Here is a 16,360-nt window from a genome sequence, read left to right as displayed (position 1 = left end):
CAGTGGGTGGGACTTTACTCTCTGAAACTGAAAGCAATATCCTCCATCTTGTTTGAAGCTAAGCTAACAGGCGCTGTGGAGACAGATGTAAAGTTATGACAATAGCGGAGGAGAGTGCTCAATGTGATATAGAAGAAGAGGATTTCGGAAGTCTGATGCTTGAATCAGGTGTTTGTGGCTACCTTTACAAGCCGCATTATAGCGAAGAGCAGCCGAGGCAGAAGACCTGCCTGCCGCGGACGAGGAGCCCGGACTGGCTCGGGTTAGGGCGGACTGGTGGCGCCGGTGATCTCACTATGCAACTACGAACCGCTACGAACACAGAGATAGAGTCCGTCTGCGGCAAAGAATTTCAACGATGACAATTTCTCCTGGACGAAATCTCTGAATCAGACGAGGACACGGACGTTTGTGTTGAGAACTATCCTAGTTTCGCACCGCATATGTTCTGACTGAACATCCAGCCATGCAATAATTCACCTTTTCGAAAGAAATACAAACGAGGAGTAATGCACTATATGAGTTCGCCAACTAACTAGACATTTTGTGTGAATGTGAAATGAATTTCAAGCTCTGGTAGTAGCTAGCCTTGTAGACGGAAGAGTGATTTCTCTTATAGGCAGATTATGCGCTTTCTGGATTAGTGGGAGGGGCTTGCGGAGCTGTGCAATGTGGTGCATTGTGGGAGTTGTTGTCTTTCATACAAATGCGTTCTGAAGTTATTTTTTGTCTTTTCTCGTTCACGAAGGCACCAAATTCAAAAATTATTTTACATTTCGACTACATATATGACCCACTTTAAATAAAAAACAATGTTCAAATGGGTGAAATGACCCTTTAAAGATTAGAGTATTATTTTTTTGCATATCAGTATTAAGATCCCCCTGAATTATTGTCTCTTGACCTATTGAATTTGAACCATTTAAGGTCACTTGCAGTCTCTCCTTACCAAGCAATAGTTGGCTATATCTATCTCTGCGTCCATTATTGATTCATCCAGCCATGTTTCACTGCAACTAAACAGAGACACATTTGATTCTTGACATAAATGCCGTAGTTCACTTATCTTTGGAAGCAGACTTCTAGCGTTGAGGTGGACAATGTTTAGACCCTTCGAAGCACCCATAGATCTCATTCTGTTAGCTACCGGACCCGTTTGATCGCGTAGTAACTGAGGGTCTTCCTCAACAACCCCAGCTCCTGTACTCCTCTGTGGCCTCGATGGCCCGCCGGCTTTCACAGATGTAGAAAAAATGTCCTCCATCCCATTTTCCATTCGAATTAAGTGTCTTAACTCATAACAAGGGAGCATTTCACTCCACTGGTCTGCTATAGAACTCCATTCCACCGCAATTTCCGAACGCCGACATTGCTCTATAGTCGTTGCACGGTTTTTCATGACAGAATCACCCATACTACTTCCCTCAAATTTACTCGCAACAGGGCCGGGACACTGATGTATCTCCTGACACAAGGAGACATACATTAATTATAATTATCGTTATAATTAAGTCACTTAACTGTCTTCTCATTCTTCCGCTGCACCCTTGTTTCCTCGAACAGATGATCCACAGGCAACATATCAGCGTTTAAACGACACTCTTTCCAAAGCCAAAATGCTGGCATCCATAATGTGTTCGATTAAATACACTACTACTCATTAAAAAATCCTCCACTTCATTCAAACGATAAAAAAAAGAGTATACAAAAGTGAGAAACTGAACTGGCTAAAACTACAGGGATTAGTTTTTGTACACCTGTAATCTATTTCTGCCTACATTCAGCGTAAAAAGTGGACGGGTGAGTGAAAACTGAAGGTGGAGGCATGACAGTATCATTAGAAAAGCAGAAATTTAACAAGTGTTTAAGATTGAGCGCAGCAGTGTGTAAGTGGTTCAAACTCAATCAGATCGGATGAACCATGTGTGGGCCATACGGACGTGTCAAAACTGGGTTTTGTTAAATGATTGTAAAGTTTTTAAGGATGTGCTTAGTTTTGGATCTGAGGTGATCTGCTACTGTGTGGATGTGTGAATTGTGTAGTGTTTTGACTAAACGAGCCTGTAATAGCATCATATCTCCACCGCTGGATTACGGAGCCCCCAAAGGGACATGGTGGTGGAAAAATACAAGATGGGAGAAAAAAATTCTGTCAATGCGTATGCGTCTGCCTGCAAATGTTTTGCATCTGCTGAGGAACTTTGCATTTGTGCCCTATACCTTCTGCATTGTGAGGGAACGTAAAAGCATTGACAGATCATTTTTTTCTCCCATCTCATATTTTTTCCAGCACCATTTCTTTTGAGGGGCTCCGTAGATATTAACCCCAAACCTTCGCCTTTAAATTTAAGGTTGACATGTTTCTATTTGTGCACATGAAGTGGCCTGAGCTGAGGCAGAGAGGAGAGCACAGAGGAATGGAGAGAACAGATAATCATGGCGGGCGAGTGAATGAGAGCAAAGATAGCGGGCTATATTTAAAAGCATCTGCTCTGTGTTGAGGGAAGAGATGCTCCTCTGCAGGATAAGAAGAGCTGGCCCGGGCATGATGAACCGCAGTCTGCTGTCATACAGAAGTGGACAAAGTGGACGAGCAGATAAAGGACAAAACACTCATTTACACACTCCTATTTGGCTCACATTCACATAAAATCCCAACATTTTGTTGTGTCTAAAGAGGGGTGTGTATGCATGCACAAAATAGTAGGAGTGTAAGCCCAGTCAGGTTCAAAGAGGGCAAGCCAGTTCACATCCAACTCGCAGAATCTCTGAAAACACATTTATATCTTCAATGACTATTTCTGTCATCAAAGTTTTAGACCATTCAGTGTTTCTTCCTACTGTGTGTGTGAGTGTGTGAGTGTGTGCGTGTGCGTGTGCGCGTGTGCGCGCGTGCTGGTGTGTGAGTGTGTGTTTGTGTGTGTGTGAGAATGTTTGTGTGCGTGAGTGTTTGTGAGTGTGTGAGTGAGTGTGTTGTGTGTGTGTGTGTGTGTGTGTGTGTGTGTGTGTGCGCGCGTGTGTGTGTGTGTGTGTGTGCGTGTGTGTGTGTGTGTGTGTGAGAGTGAGTGAGTGAGTGTGTTGAGTGTGTGTGTGTGTGTGTGTGTGTGTGTGTGTGTGTGTGTGTGTGTGTGTGTGTGTGAGTGTGTGAGTGAGTGTGTGAGTGAGTGTGTTGAGTGTGTGTGTGTGTGTGTGTGTGTGTGTGTGTGTGTGTGTGTGTGTGTGTGTGTGTGAGTGTGTGAGTGAGTGTGTGAGTGAGTGTGTTGAGTGTGTGTGTGTGTGTGTGTGTGTGTGTGAGTGTTTGTGAGTGAGTGTGTTGAGTGTGTGTGTGTGTGTGTGTGTGTGTAGTGTTGTGTATTCCTCACCAGCACTAACAGCTGCTCAGTGGTTCTGTTCGAGCCAGTGTTACACTATTTCTGGAGCACAAGTTGTTTAAAAGGTCAGATAGAGACAGAAGGAGAGAGAGAGGTGGGGGATAGAGGGAAAAGATGAAGGGAGGAGACCAAGAAAATCAGAAGAAAGACAGAGAGGTGAAGGAGGGAGAAGACAGTGTTGTGTGTCAGTTCAGCGATTACTGTAGTGTGACCGGCTTGAACTGAAGACTCTGGACAAATGGAGGACTCAGAGGATCTGGCAGTGACCGGTGAGGCAGCGGTGATGAAGGAGCAGGTAACGTGTGTTTCTCTCTCTCAGTGTCTGTTCTCTCTCAGTGTCTGCTCACGGTAACCCTCGTGTCCCGTCCCCAACGCCCTTTAACATCTCACAGACATTACTAATGCTGCATCAGGCTGACACGACATGATGTGTGCTAGAAAATAACATCACACAAATAATACGGTATGCTAATTCAGTTTGGGTTGTCAGACACTCCGGATATAAAACATTGATAAATGCAATGATTTTTCACAGGCAAAGATGTGACTATAGCCAGAACATTCTCAGAACTTTAGCTTACGTTCTGGCAAGGTTCTCTCAAACTTATAAAGAAACAATCTTCCAGTAATGTCAATATACCATTCATTCAAAGTTATCTGGTCTTTAATAATGTTCTCAAATCATTAGCACAAACACATTATCTGTACATCATTCATGTTTTTACCTGAAATGTTTTAGTTTGAGGTTTGTCAAATGTTTTTTAAATGTTCCTACTTGTTTCAGAACGTTCACAAGTAACGTTCCCATAATGTTTTAATATTAATTTAAATAATGGAATGCTCCCTTAATGTTTGCAAAGCCAAGAAAAAAAGCATTTAATATTTAATAAACTGGTTGTTTTTGAGCATTCTGAGAACATTCAGAAATAACATTTTCATAACTTAATGGGAACGTTAACATAACTTTCTTAGAATATATTTTTGTTAGATACATTCCAGGTGTTTATTTGGTTCATTTTTATTTCTTATACTATATTTGTTTAATGTGTTACACTGGGGTCAAACTGACCACAAACAGAAACAAGAGAGCAGGTCAAGCAGATTTATGGAATATGCAACAAAGGGTTAAAACTTATATAATATCTGTCAAATGAATTTGGAATAATTCAGTGGAACATATTAAACACAGGATAATAAGAGGTTATTTTGGATGTGCACAATACGTTTTTCTCTTATCTTTGCCTATGTAAATATATTGCATTTTTGTTTGCTGTCACTTACTCTCTTTCTATCATTCATTCACACTCACTCACTCACACACACACACACACACCCACACACACACAGGCTCTCTCTCGCAGTCTGAGGGTGTATGTTCAGTGTTTCCACAGATGATTATTAATGGCAATATTATGTAATTATTATCATGTTGTAATACGATATGAACACATTTACTTATGCTGACCCACACACACACACACACACACACCTGCTCATTCAGTGGAATGCTCTTTATACAACTGGTGAGTCATGACCTCATGTGACACCTGGGACAGCTAAGCTAAACACGCACGCACACACACACACACACACACACACACACACACACACACACACACACACACACACACACTATATTACTCTATATTACTAACGGGACTATCGCTCTACACTAGAGGGGACTAGTGTTTCTGGTCATTTTGAATAAACAAAAACGACATGCAAAATGTTCTTTTAAGGTCTTTTTTCAAAATATAACTTTAAATATGCATTTTTATTTTAAACATGCCAAGAGGGGACCTGCAACTCTGTAGGATTTCTAATCAGTAATCCATTCAATAATCACCGGTAAAAGCTCCTTTCTGCCAGCTGAATCACACTGAGGAGGGTTTAGATGCTATGGAGAGACCTGAATGACATGCTTCAGTGTAACTTGATTACTGTTAGATTAGAATTAGAAGTGTGTGCACTTTTATAGGTTTTTCCTATTAAACTTATGGTTAAGGGATAGGATTTAAAGCAACACTAAGTAGGATTTTTTACCTTCAAATAATGTTTCCAAAATCGTTTCAGTGGTTCATCAAGTTGTGACAGGGTGAAAGGCACTTATGCCACCACTTTGCGGTCCTTTATCTGGTATATCCACGCTATGGAAGATTGCCAGATCGGGTCGCGTTTCTGTAGTTCTAATGAGACATAAGTAAACTACAAATTTGAAGCGTTACAATTGTTGATTCCAAAGCCGGTGCTGGATAAACATCGAGCGTGCGTGTGTGACAGTGGGATGCTGTAGGCTAAATTATTTACGACAGCGGTAATGGACAATTCCCCTTCCGACCTGTAGGGCGACCGCAGAGGAAAAGTTCTTTGGTGTTGCTTTAATAGTTAGGTTTAGGTTAAGGTTGTACACTTTTGTACTTCCAAACGTGCACAAATTCTCACACTCACCTTGATAAATGTTGCATTAATTGTGTTTGGGGTACTCAGATATAAAACATTAATGCAATTCATTTTCACATGATAGAATTGGTTGGTGTACACACAGTAGAGATACACTGAGTGGTAATTTTGTGCTTTGGTGTTATTCAGTGTGTTGAAGCTGACTCAGAGCCAGGAGGCGGGACTGAGACAAGAGAGGGCGGAGCTAATGAGGACAACACAGAAAACCAGGAGAACACAGGAGATGGAGCCAATGACAGTGAGGCATGTGAGCACGAGGGCGGAGTCACAGAGCATGTCAACACAGTGGAGGAGAAGGAGAATAAAGAGACGGACATCACACAACATAAAGCAGGAGAACAAGAAAAAGAGACAGAGGTAAATAAAAATAAAGAAAGTGAGGCAGAAGAAGAAGGAAAGGAGAGTAATAATGTCCCTCATGAGGAAGATAAGGATTCCTGCAATAAAGAAGGACAACTTGAGGAAAAGCACAAAGAAGAGGAGAAGAGGGCAAAAGAAACTGAAGGCAAAACTAAAACGAAGGAAGATGAACGAGATACAAAAGAGAAAAAAGAGACTAAAGATGATGTCAAAATCAAACCAGAAAATCTAGGAAGAAAAAGCACAAAATCCTCCATCTGTTCGCGATCTGCTCGACCCTCGACCAGACGAGACGCCATGGCCAAGTTTCAGAAGGACCAGTGAGTCATCTTATTATCATCCTCCTTATGATCATATCTTTCCTCATCATTCTGGTAAACCTCATATAGTCCCCAGTCACAAATACCATGTGCCTAAAAGTTTTGATCACCCACACAATAGTTATATTTATTGTATGTAAACGTCTCAGGGTTCTGTATATTACCCGGTTCCATGAGAATGTAAACGAGACGCCTCGTCATGCTGTTGACGCAAATGGGAACGCCTTCAGCGTGAGCCAGAGTCTGAGTCATGTGAAGGACATGCCAAGTTTTTGGCTTATGACGAAGTCAGGTGACGCAACGACGAGTGCTATCACATCTATAAATAATATCCGTGCGAAATCGGCAATGGCAAATTGTCTGAAAAAAACGCGTAGGCATAATTGAAGTATGGCAACGCGACGCAGTGCCTCGTTCCCATTCTCAGGGAACCAGGTTATATACACACCCCTGAGACGTTCCTTTACGAGGGAACATCAACACCGCGTCATGGTGTTGAGGCAAATGGGCATGACAATACCTACGTTGCCATACTGAGAGGACGCCTGCACACAGGCTGTGAAAAGTTGTACAGGTTGTGAGTCGGGGTACAAACCAAGCAATCGGTACTCCCGTAATCACCGGAGGTGGCAGGGGTGGCTGAACAGTTCCTGGAAGGGAATGAGGGAGAGAAGTGGCTTTTAGATGTATAGGAACCACTCTCTTCTTCTTCTCTGCACGCTTTGCTGCTAAGACAGTCGTGAGGTCAGGTCTGCCCCCGGCAGGCTGGGACTCTATGAGTTGGGACACGGGAAAAACTGCCTCAGATTGTTTCTCCACCGCCTGAAACCTGTAAACGACTATACTGACAGCGTTGTCAAACAGGCCACACAGCGAGACCAGGGCATCCAGCAGAAAAGATCTTACTTTGTCCTTAATCCCCGAGAGGTTGAACCACAGATGCCTGTCCTAAGCCACCAAAGCAGCCATAGATAGCATGGGCCATCTGCTTAGTGGCACGGAGAGATGCCTTATGGAGGTCTTTAACTGCCTCGAGGCCTAGGCCCAGTTCTCTGAGCAGGTCAGCCTGGTAACCAGTAACAAGGCCATGGTGTGCAGAGCCCCACCAGCCGGACCAGCTGCCTCATAAAGGCTGATTTATACTTCTGCGTCGAACCTACGCTGGAGCCTCTACCCACGTTAGGGTACACGTGCTACACACAGCCTATGACGTAGCTATGGCGGGAGTTCGACGCAGAAGTATAAATTGGGCTTAAGCCTGGCCCACTAACGAAGATGTAGTTCTACAGGACATGGAGTGGAAAAATGTGTTGCACGGGGTGTAAAATACATATCCTTTGGATGTAGAGATAATTCGACTCATAAAATCGTATCATGCCAAGGCACTTCGAGAGTTCAAGTAAATGTATATAAAAGCCTTTATTTTATCATGGCTTAGGCAATTAAAAACGTTTTCAAATAACCGCACACTGACGCGTTGCAGCTGAGCTTTCATCAGGGTGTGGGTTCTCTCTTGTTACTATTCTACATTACGTAATCAGGTACTAATTGTTGTTTAAAGGACAGTGTGTTTGCTATAGGCTTGTAAAGGCTTTTTATATACATTTATTTAAACTCTTGAGTGCCTTTGCTTGGTACGTTTTAATGGATGTAATTCTACAGGGTTTGAGGGCAAGGCTGGCCTCTTTAACGATGTATTGATGCGGGAGACAACTCGCAAGCTTCTCTTCCACACAAGGCATTCACTTATTCCCATGTTTATTAAGCCAAACAATAGTTGAATAATCCAGCGTCATTGGGTTATGTAAACGGGAGGAATAAGTGGCTTTTCATGACTTCAAGATCTCACTGGGGAGAGCGGGGAAAAGAAAGGAAGCTTACGTTTGGGTGGCTGGGCCAATTGGTGTTTAACCACCACACGAGTGACGACCTCTAGAAGCTCCTCATATGTCTTAGAGGAAGATGGTACCTGCCCGCTGGCCGCACTCGATTCGTATAGTAGACCCCCCTGAGAGCAGATCCTCGTCCAGTGCGGAAGAAATCCCAGAGCGAGCTTCCAACTCCTGAACGGGACCCTTGGAGTCTGTAGATAAAGCGAGAGAAAGGGCAGCACACGTCTCATGCTCCTCTAAAAGCTCCATCAGCGAGCCCCAATACGAGGAACCAGAACCACGAGGTGCAGATATAAAATTCCCTTCATCGTCAAAGAGGGCGAGGCGGGAGTGAAGCTTCCTCACTGTGAAACGCTCACATTTCGGGCAATCAAGAGCTGACTGAGTGTGCTGTGCTCCGAGACTGAGAACACACAGCTCGTGTCCAGTGATAAAGTGGGGGCACGGCAAAACACATCTCCTAAACTTAGACTTTTTTTTCAGTCCTGTTCTAAAACAGCCAACAAATATACACTGAGGGTGACAGACAAATCGCTTCTGAAGACAAGCTGGTGATGCTCTGGCGCAGGTGTTATTTATAGATGTGATTACGCACGTCACTTGACTTCGTCATAAGCCGATAGCTCGGTGTGTTCTACACGTGACTCAGACACACATTCACATTTGCATCAACAGCATGACGCGGTGTCGATGTTCCCTCGAAAGGAAACTTCCATTATTAGCAATGAATTGGGTTTGTTGAACAGGTGCATTTGTTCAGTCAGTCACCTTTATTTTTATAACACGTTATACAATACAGATTGTTTCAAAGCAGATTTACAGGGATAAACAGGAAAATAACCGAATCAATGATGCAAACAGAGTTCAGTTTGGCAGTAAAGCAGCTCTAAAAAGAAGTCATTGTTCAGCTGAAGTCAGCTCAGTGTTGTCAGTGTTGTTCAGTATATCTCTCTGTCTTTAATCTGAATAGTATACTGTATGTTGGCTTGTTGCAGGACTCCGGGTGTCAGAAACTTTAAAGTTCAACGGACGTCTATAGGCATGGCAGGTGGAGCATCAATCAAACAGAAAATTCTCAATTGGTGCAGGAACAAAACACAGAAATATGAGGTAAGCTAAAGCTCAAACGTCCTCAGAAACAAGAAACTTTGTAAACATTCACTCTTAAAAAACAGCCAATCAGATCCATCACAGCTTTTACAGTCTGTCAGCTTTACTGATAAAGAAACCAAACCACAATAGCCAAAGTTGTGAAGTTAACTTATGCGCAAAATGCATTATATGACAATGGAATAAGCCATAAAACATTTGAGAATAAAGCAGCGTTTCCATCCCACGTGTTCAAGAGAACAACATCATCACTTCCTGGTGCAAAATATCAATAATGAACTGTAGGTTTCTGCACTCTGGCTGTTTTCCCTCCATCATGAGCGAGTGTGTCTCAGAGCGTCAGACGAAACACAGTAACCGCTGTCGTGTTCTCTAGCGTTTGGATGCTGGTGTTCGGGAACACACTAGTGTGTGTGTGAGACGCTTCTGGAGGAAATTAAACCAAATCATTCTGATCACACACTTCGACTCCAGCGTTTCAGAAACACCAAACCAACATTAGAGACGCTGCGACGCCATTGGTCCGCTGGTTAGTCCAGTCAACCAATCACAGCCTCTGCTGACACAAAGTCACATGAGGTTATTGAGGGATTTATTCAGTAAATGTGTTTCCATCTTAGTTTATGTGCATGACCTCTTATTGAAAAAAGAAAACTATTATCCACCTCAATTGAGCGTTTTTTTATGCACATTTTTAGAATTGATGTGCATCTTGCCGTTTCCATCCATCTTTTTAATGCGGTATGGCAAAATGAGAATAAAAACAGGTGGATGGAAACATAGCTAGCATAGCAACTCAAGGAGGACCTTTATAGATCTTATAGCCAGGTCCTGGACCACTTGTAATTTTCACAACTCACAACTTTCAGTTTTTGCATAGATGTTTCATTAGCTGAACAATTGGCATATTGTTAAACAACAGTACAATCCAACACTGTACTTCTGGTCCCTCACAGCCTTGTTTTCATTCCTGACGAAGGTCGAGACCCTGACGAAGGTCTACACAGTTCCTGAAAAAAGTTCTTGCTCCAAGGAACCTTTATTTTTGAGAGTACAGTATACTGCTCACCCTCAAGATCACGCTGCAAACATTAGGCTAGCATGACCTTAGTGAGTCGTCATAACTCGCTCAAATTACTTTACATGTTCAGACACTTGTTTGGGATCCACCATCATTTCAACACAATCTAATGGAAATCCCTAACAATTTTACATTTACAACTATTTTTCGTACAATCCGCTTAGTCTCCAGTGATGGTTATTTTTAGAGATGGACCTAAATGCTTATTTTCTTTCTAAAAAAAGATTTGTGTGATTCACATCGTACAATTTCATACGAAATCAATGAAATTGCTAGCCTGGTTAAAACCAGACCATTCTCAGTAGTAACTGAGTTATGGTCTGGCAAAGCTTCATTAATAACTCATTTCCAAAGGGGCGTCACCAACGGACATCGCTCAAATGCCTCTGGGCGCAGTTGGATAGACCTAAAACCAATCAGAGCGATCGTCATCGTGTAAAGGCATATGCTGCGTCCCAATTCGCTTGAATGAGCTCTTTGCCAGACTACTTGCAGAGCAAATCTAAATTTGCCGGAAGTTGTCTGGGTTTTCCCAGGCTGTGAAATTGCTACATTATTCGGTAAGATCGGGTTATTTTCATAATCTTGAAAACAATATGACATTGTGTATTTCTCTTGTGCTGTTCAATTTCAGTTCAAGTTTATTTTCACCATACAGATCGTTTCAATAATACAATGTCTGCTATATCATATCTCAAAGGGTGTCTGCATAGAAAACTTCTCTTCCTCTTGGAGTGACGGCCTGGCTTTCTGTGCACTCATCCATCGCTTCTTTCCCTCTGCTTTTGACTTCTCCTCCCTCAAAGCCAGTGAACGAGAGAAGAACTTCACTCTGGCCTTCAGTACAGCAGAGTAAGTAGACTGTGTTCACTGTGTGGGACAGACATATGCAAGCGCTATTACACAAAGACGCATGGGTGCGTGAGGAAGAAAGAGTGACTTTATGTGCAAACATCTGACAGTCTGTAAATGCAAAACTCTGTCTCTCTCTCATGTCTGCAGATCTCTTGCTGACTGCTGCCCCCTTCTGGAAGTGTCGGATATGTTACTAATGGGCAACAAGCCAGACCCGCTGTGTGTTTTCACCTATGTGCAGGCTCTCTGCCATCACCTCTCAAAGATAGAGAAGGAGAGGAGGGAGAAAGAGAGCACGGAGAAGGACACAAACACAGAAGAAGATCGAGGGGTTTCTGAAGCCAACGAAAAAGGAGACGGAGAGGGGGATGACAGTCGACAAAACGAAGAGACAGAGGCAAACACATCAGATTCTGGCATGAAGACAGAACAAGAGACAGATCCCAGTGAAAATGTTACAAATGTTGTGGATGAGAAACTCAATGAATTAATGAATGAATGAAAAAAGAAAGGAGAGCCTAAGCATAATTTTTTGTTGTCGTAATCTGCTTTTGAGAATGAATATAGAGTGTTTAATGTGGATGATCAGTGTGTTATTCTTTGTTTAAATGTGTTGGGTTTGTATGGGTTTTATTCTGAACCAATGGCTTTTACTTTTTTGGGCTGTTTTAAAAATGTACATTTTATTTCGTTTGACTTCCGCCTTCTAACTAATGTCAGAAATATGACATGCTTTATGTTTTTATGGTAAACACTGTACATAATAACAAGTTCAGTTTACTTAAAAAAAGATTGGAAACCGATTGCCTTATTTTTGCAAAGTAAACTTAAAGGGAAAATTGAAGTTAAATAAGCAATCAGCTAAGAGTAAAGAAAGATAACTCTTCCTGAGTAAATTAACTTAGTAAGTTTAATACTTCAATTTCACTTAATATACTTCCTAAATACTATTATTCTCAATATGAATTTAATCTTCCATTTTAAGCTTAAAAAAGAGGCTTAAAAAACTACATGCAGTCGGTTTCCAACATTTCTTCAAGTGAAGTAAACTAGTTTAAGAGGGTAGGTAACACAAGCTTGAAGTTCTCCACACTTGATTTTTGTAATAAACTATTTAAGTACATCACAATAATAAAACTATGTGCTTCTAAATCATCTTTCCATGTTCTTGTATAAGACACTTCTACATTTATAGATCTGACTAAACAGCATTCGTCAACAATTACAGCATCAGTCACTGGACCTGCTGGAACTGAACAGACATCATCCACGATTATTCTTCCTTAAAATAATAACTCTGCTTTGTTAAATTCACTGTCGTTATTAACAAAATAAACATATTTATTTTGCATTGTAATCAAATTTTGTGTATAAGGGTGATTTTTATAGGCAAACCTTTAAGTGAAATGTTAAAGATTTCATGCTAGTTTTAAAGAGCGGATCTTAATTTATTTGATGTTTAATTGTTTGAGTGCATTAAGGCTAAATTTGCAAGGATTTGTCTATAGGCTTGTCCCTCAGTCAGATTTTTTCCTTCCCCTCTGTTCAAATGAACAAAAATATAACTATATTACATTTACATTTAATCATTTAGCAGACGCTTTTATCCAAAGCGACTTACAAATGAGGAGAACAATAGAAGCAGTCCGACCAGCAAGAGGGCAACAGCAGTGCTGTAACACGTCTCAGTTAGTCTAGCACAGAGCACATAGCAAGGTTTGTTTTTAAATCAGAAAAACAAAACAAATAGAATAGTATAGATTAGAAAAGGTACGTGCTAGTATTAACTGGTCAGGTGCTGACAAAAAAGATGTCTTTAGATATATTTTGAAAATGGCTAAACCTTAGCAGCTAGAATTGTGGCATGACCTGATTCGGAAAGGTTGAACGTGTCTAATTGATCTAATCGTCCACAATAACCCCAAAGAACAGACAGACTGTTTAATCTCTCGGGTCACAAAGTGACTTCCTCAGCTGAAGTCCCGCCAAACTCCGTCAGCAGTTTTTGTTTTGATGGCTTTAGAACATGAAACCCATCCGCCGCGACGGCTCCACGCTGAAGCAGTAAAGCGACTCGGTGTGCGTTTAGGCTGGAGCGAGCGAGAATGAGGAGAGGATAATGATTACACACGGTGCATGTGCTGCTGAACCCTGATGAATTTAAGGCTGTTGACACAGTGAATTAAATGACTCAGTGTCTCTGTTTCGTCCACATGTTCCAGTCATTTGGTGCTATATATATCGTTTGCACTCCGAGTATCTCTCTCAGAGTATCGTATTTCTCTGGTATGAAAGTGCTGGTGACCTGATGAGGTCCCAGCAGACGCCGACTCTATCAGAGCACGCAAACACACACAGAGAGAGTCACTCAGTTCCGAGGTACAAGTTCTGGAGTGTTTTGTGTTTATTGATCACCTCAAGACTCAAAGGATCATGCAATCAGGATATGCTGGCAAGCCGAAAATCTGCCTTTGTTGGATGCTTTAATCATTAATCGTTTGGATTTCCTGCGAGGATTGGGAACAGTCAATCATCAAAATAATTTGGCCATGGATTCCATCGATCAAGAATCCTCCAATTACATGGACTCAGACAACAACGCTTCGTCCATGCCAGCGTCATCGACGTCCCGTAAGACCACGCACTACCGTGACCATGGAGGTCTTGGCTATGGAGTGGGAGTTGTGTGGACGCATCTCCGTCCCTTCCTTCCCTTCTTCCTGATCTCCAGCCTGGTGGTGGTCCTGGTTTACCTGATGCAAAGTATCGTGTATGGAGGGCCCTTCACCGACCCGCTGTTCTTCAGCAAGTTTGAGAAGCGCTGGCCCCCGTCCGACCAGGAGCCAGAACTCGGATCATCCGGGATCCTTTAAGGCAGAGAGCTTTTAAACCGGTTACTGCCCAGCAATAAAACCCTGAGAATTACAGTGATGAGACTGAGGATATAGACAAAGATTCATGAGATTGACATCAATGAGTAAATTAGGGTTTTGCCGTCCTTTATTTTGGAATGAAGGGGGGAAATGTAGGCAAAGGATCAAGAGGCTCCATTGAAATAAAAAGCTGAGAACTGATAATGTCATTTGGCTAAGACAGCCTGTATACTGCTGGTTAAAGTCTCTCTAGTCAATCTATCTAAATAACCACCTGTGTTACTGTGATACTCGCAGACACTTCCTCCAAAACGTCTGGTCTGACCTACTTTTTAAAAACAAGTGGTGTTACAAACTGTTAATAAGCACTGGTATTATTTAATGTATGCCTATGTGTGCATAATAATAATGGGTTTTATTATATAGTGCATTATACAAGTTTGGCAGGTTTGTTTTTTGTTCTAGTCAAGTTTTGAGTTTGATGTATAGTTATTCATCAGAAACTCTCTACAGAACATAATGTGTTGATATGTTCACATTTATCCTACACTGGCAGATAAACTTACTCTTTTAAATGGAAGGTCAATTCGGCACACATATAGTAAATTTTATGTCACATTAAACTTATTTCAATTAAAAATTTATAATAATAAAAAAATTGTGTACCACTGGTAACTGGTATAATTTGTAAGCCAATACGTGTGCTTGGTTCCACTTGAATGTTGTTCCTATCTGTGATTTTAAGAGAGGCTGCTCACTGCAGAACAAATGGGTAGAGCTCACGTCCAACAAGGAGGAGCGAATGTAATTTGGGCCAAATGGGTGGCGTATGGAAGTAAAATAATGTCAAATGTTTTTGAAACAAAAAGCCTGTTGAATTGCACTACTTGAAAAAATAGGCATTGCATTAACCATGCTTGCATTTTAATGCATTGTATTTTTAGGGCTTGCATTTTTATGGGCTGAAATTCAACATGGTTGAATATTTAAGCTGTGAATATTTCAATTAAAAACATTTCAAACACATTTTCATTATTAAAAATTCAATAATCCATACACTTTCATATTTCACTTCCAAAATATTCAAACTGTTTAAAAATACAACCTATAATATTCAACAGGCAATTTTCGGTCCATTTTATTATTTTATTTCGCTTTGCAAATTCAGTGGTTCAAATTCGACAGTAAATTCAACCGAACTGCAGGAAAAGCAGCAGATTACCGAGCATACTCTCCATCTGCTGTTAGTCAACCCCGCCAGCAGGAGGTGCAAAAGCGTTTGTTGTTGACAAAGACCAGCAACAGTTAGAGCAAGCCATTCATTCATAAAATGAAAATGATTATCTGTGTCAGTATATATGGGGAAAAGATGATAAACACACAAAAGCCGTGTTTATGTTTCATTCAATAACTTCATTGTTACGTTCCCTGTGTAGCCTACATGTTATCAGCTTTCTCTACCATGAACAGGATTATAATCGGTTTCCCTCAATACTCAAGGACAAAACGCTTAATGCAGCTTTATGGACTAATACAGTGATATAAAAGACCAAACTCGCACCTTATTGGAGATGTAGGCTGTTGGCTACTATATAGGCTACAGGCAAGCAGATGGACACCTACTGCAACAATACATCATCCATGATGCAGCGCTGCGCAGACAGATTGGCGGCTGACTTGAAGCAGTGCATGCCGGTTAGAAATTGTGTCCGACTTGAGACAGTGCCGACACCACGTGACTGTGACAAATGTACATCAAAGTAGATATAATAAATAGATAATTCACCTTTGTTGTTTTGTTTACATAAAATGTCCTTTCTCAAATAATATCTATTCCTCCACAAAAAAATAAATACAATTCTATTTTTTTGTACACATTAGATGACATATCTAAAGCTAAAGACATATAAACAGATCTTATATCCCTTCTGCTTTGGATAGTAAGACCCTACCATTCAGGGACAAATCTCTTTAAAGCCAGATATTAAATCTTGTAGGCTTGTTATTTTGTTATTGAGCAAACCTTCATTTTCATCTT

General features: G+C 41.3%; 1 protein-coding gene across 1 annotated transcript; it reads left to right on the top strand.

The window, feature by feature from the left end:
• The first annotated feature begins 2,839 nt into the window (after window positions 1-2,839).
• On the top strand, window positions 2,840-12,808 carry smtnl1 (smoothelin-like 1). Its single transcript, XM_081382959.1, has 5 exons — window positions 2,840-3,666; window positions 5,961-6,511; window positions 9,399-9,513; window positions 11,295-11,446; window positions 11,597-12,808. Exons 1-5 carry the CDS (start codon window positions 3,610-3,612, stop codon window positions 11,949-11,951), a joined length of 1,230 nt encoding a protein of 409 aa, XP_081239085.1. The 5' UTR covers window positions 2,840-3,609; the 3' UTR covers window positions 11,952-12,808.
• The last annotated feature ends 3,552 nt before the right edge of the window (window positions 12,809-16,360 follow it).

Source organism: Scardinius erythrophthalmus (genome assembly GCF_964197995.2).
Source record: "Scardinius erythrophthalmus genome assembly, chromosome: 13".
Taxonomy (NCBI): Eukaryota; Metazoa; Chordata; class Actinopteri; order Cypriniformes; family Leuciscidae; genus Scardinius; species Scardinius erythrophthalmus.
This window is presented reverse-complemented; position numbering and strand designations above follow the sequence as displayed.

Coding starts and splice junctions, on each gene's coding strand:
- smtnl1 (XM_081382959.1), top strand. CDS start 3,610: ATGGAGGACTCAGAGGATCTGGCAGTGACCGGTGAGGCAGCGGTGATG. Junction 3,667..5,960: donor CAGCGGTGATGAAGGAGCAG/GTAACGTGTGTT, acceptor GGTGTTATTCAG/TGTGTTGAAGCTGACTCAGA. Junction 6,512..9,398: donor GCCAAGTTTCAGAAGGACCA/GTGAGTCATCTT, acceptor GGCTTGTTGCAG/GACTCCGGGTGTCAGAAACT.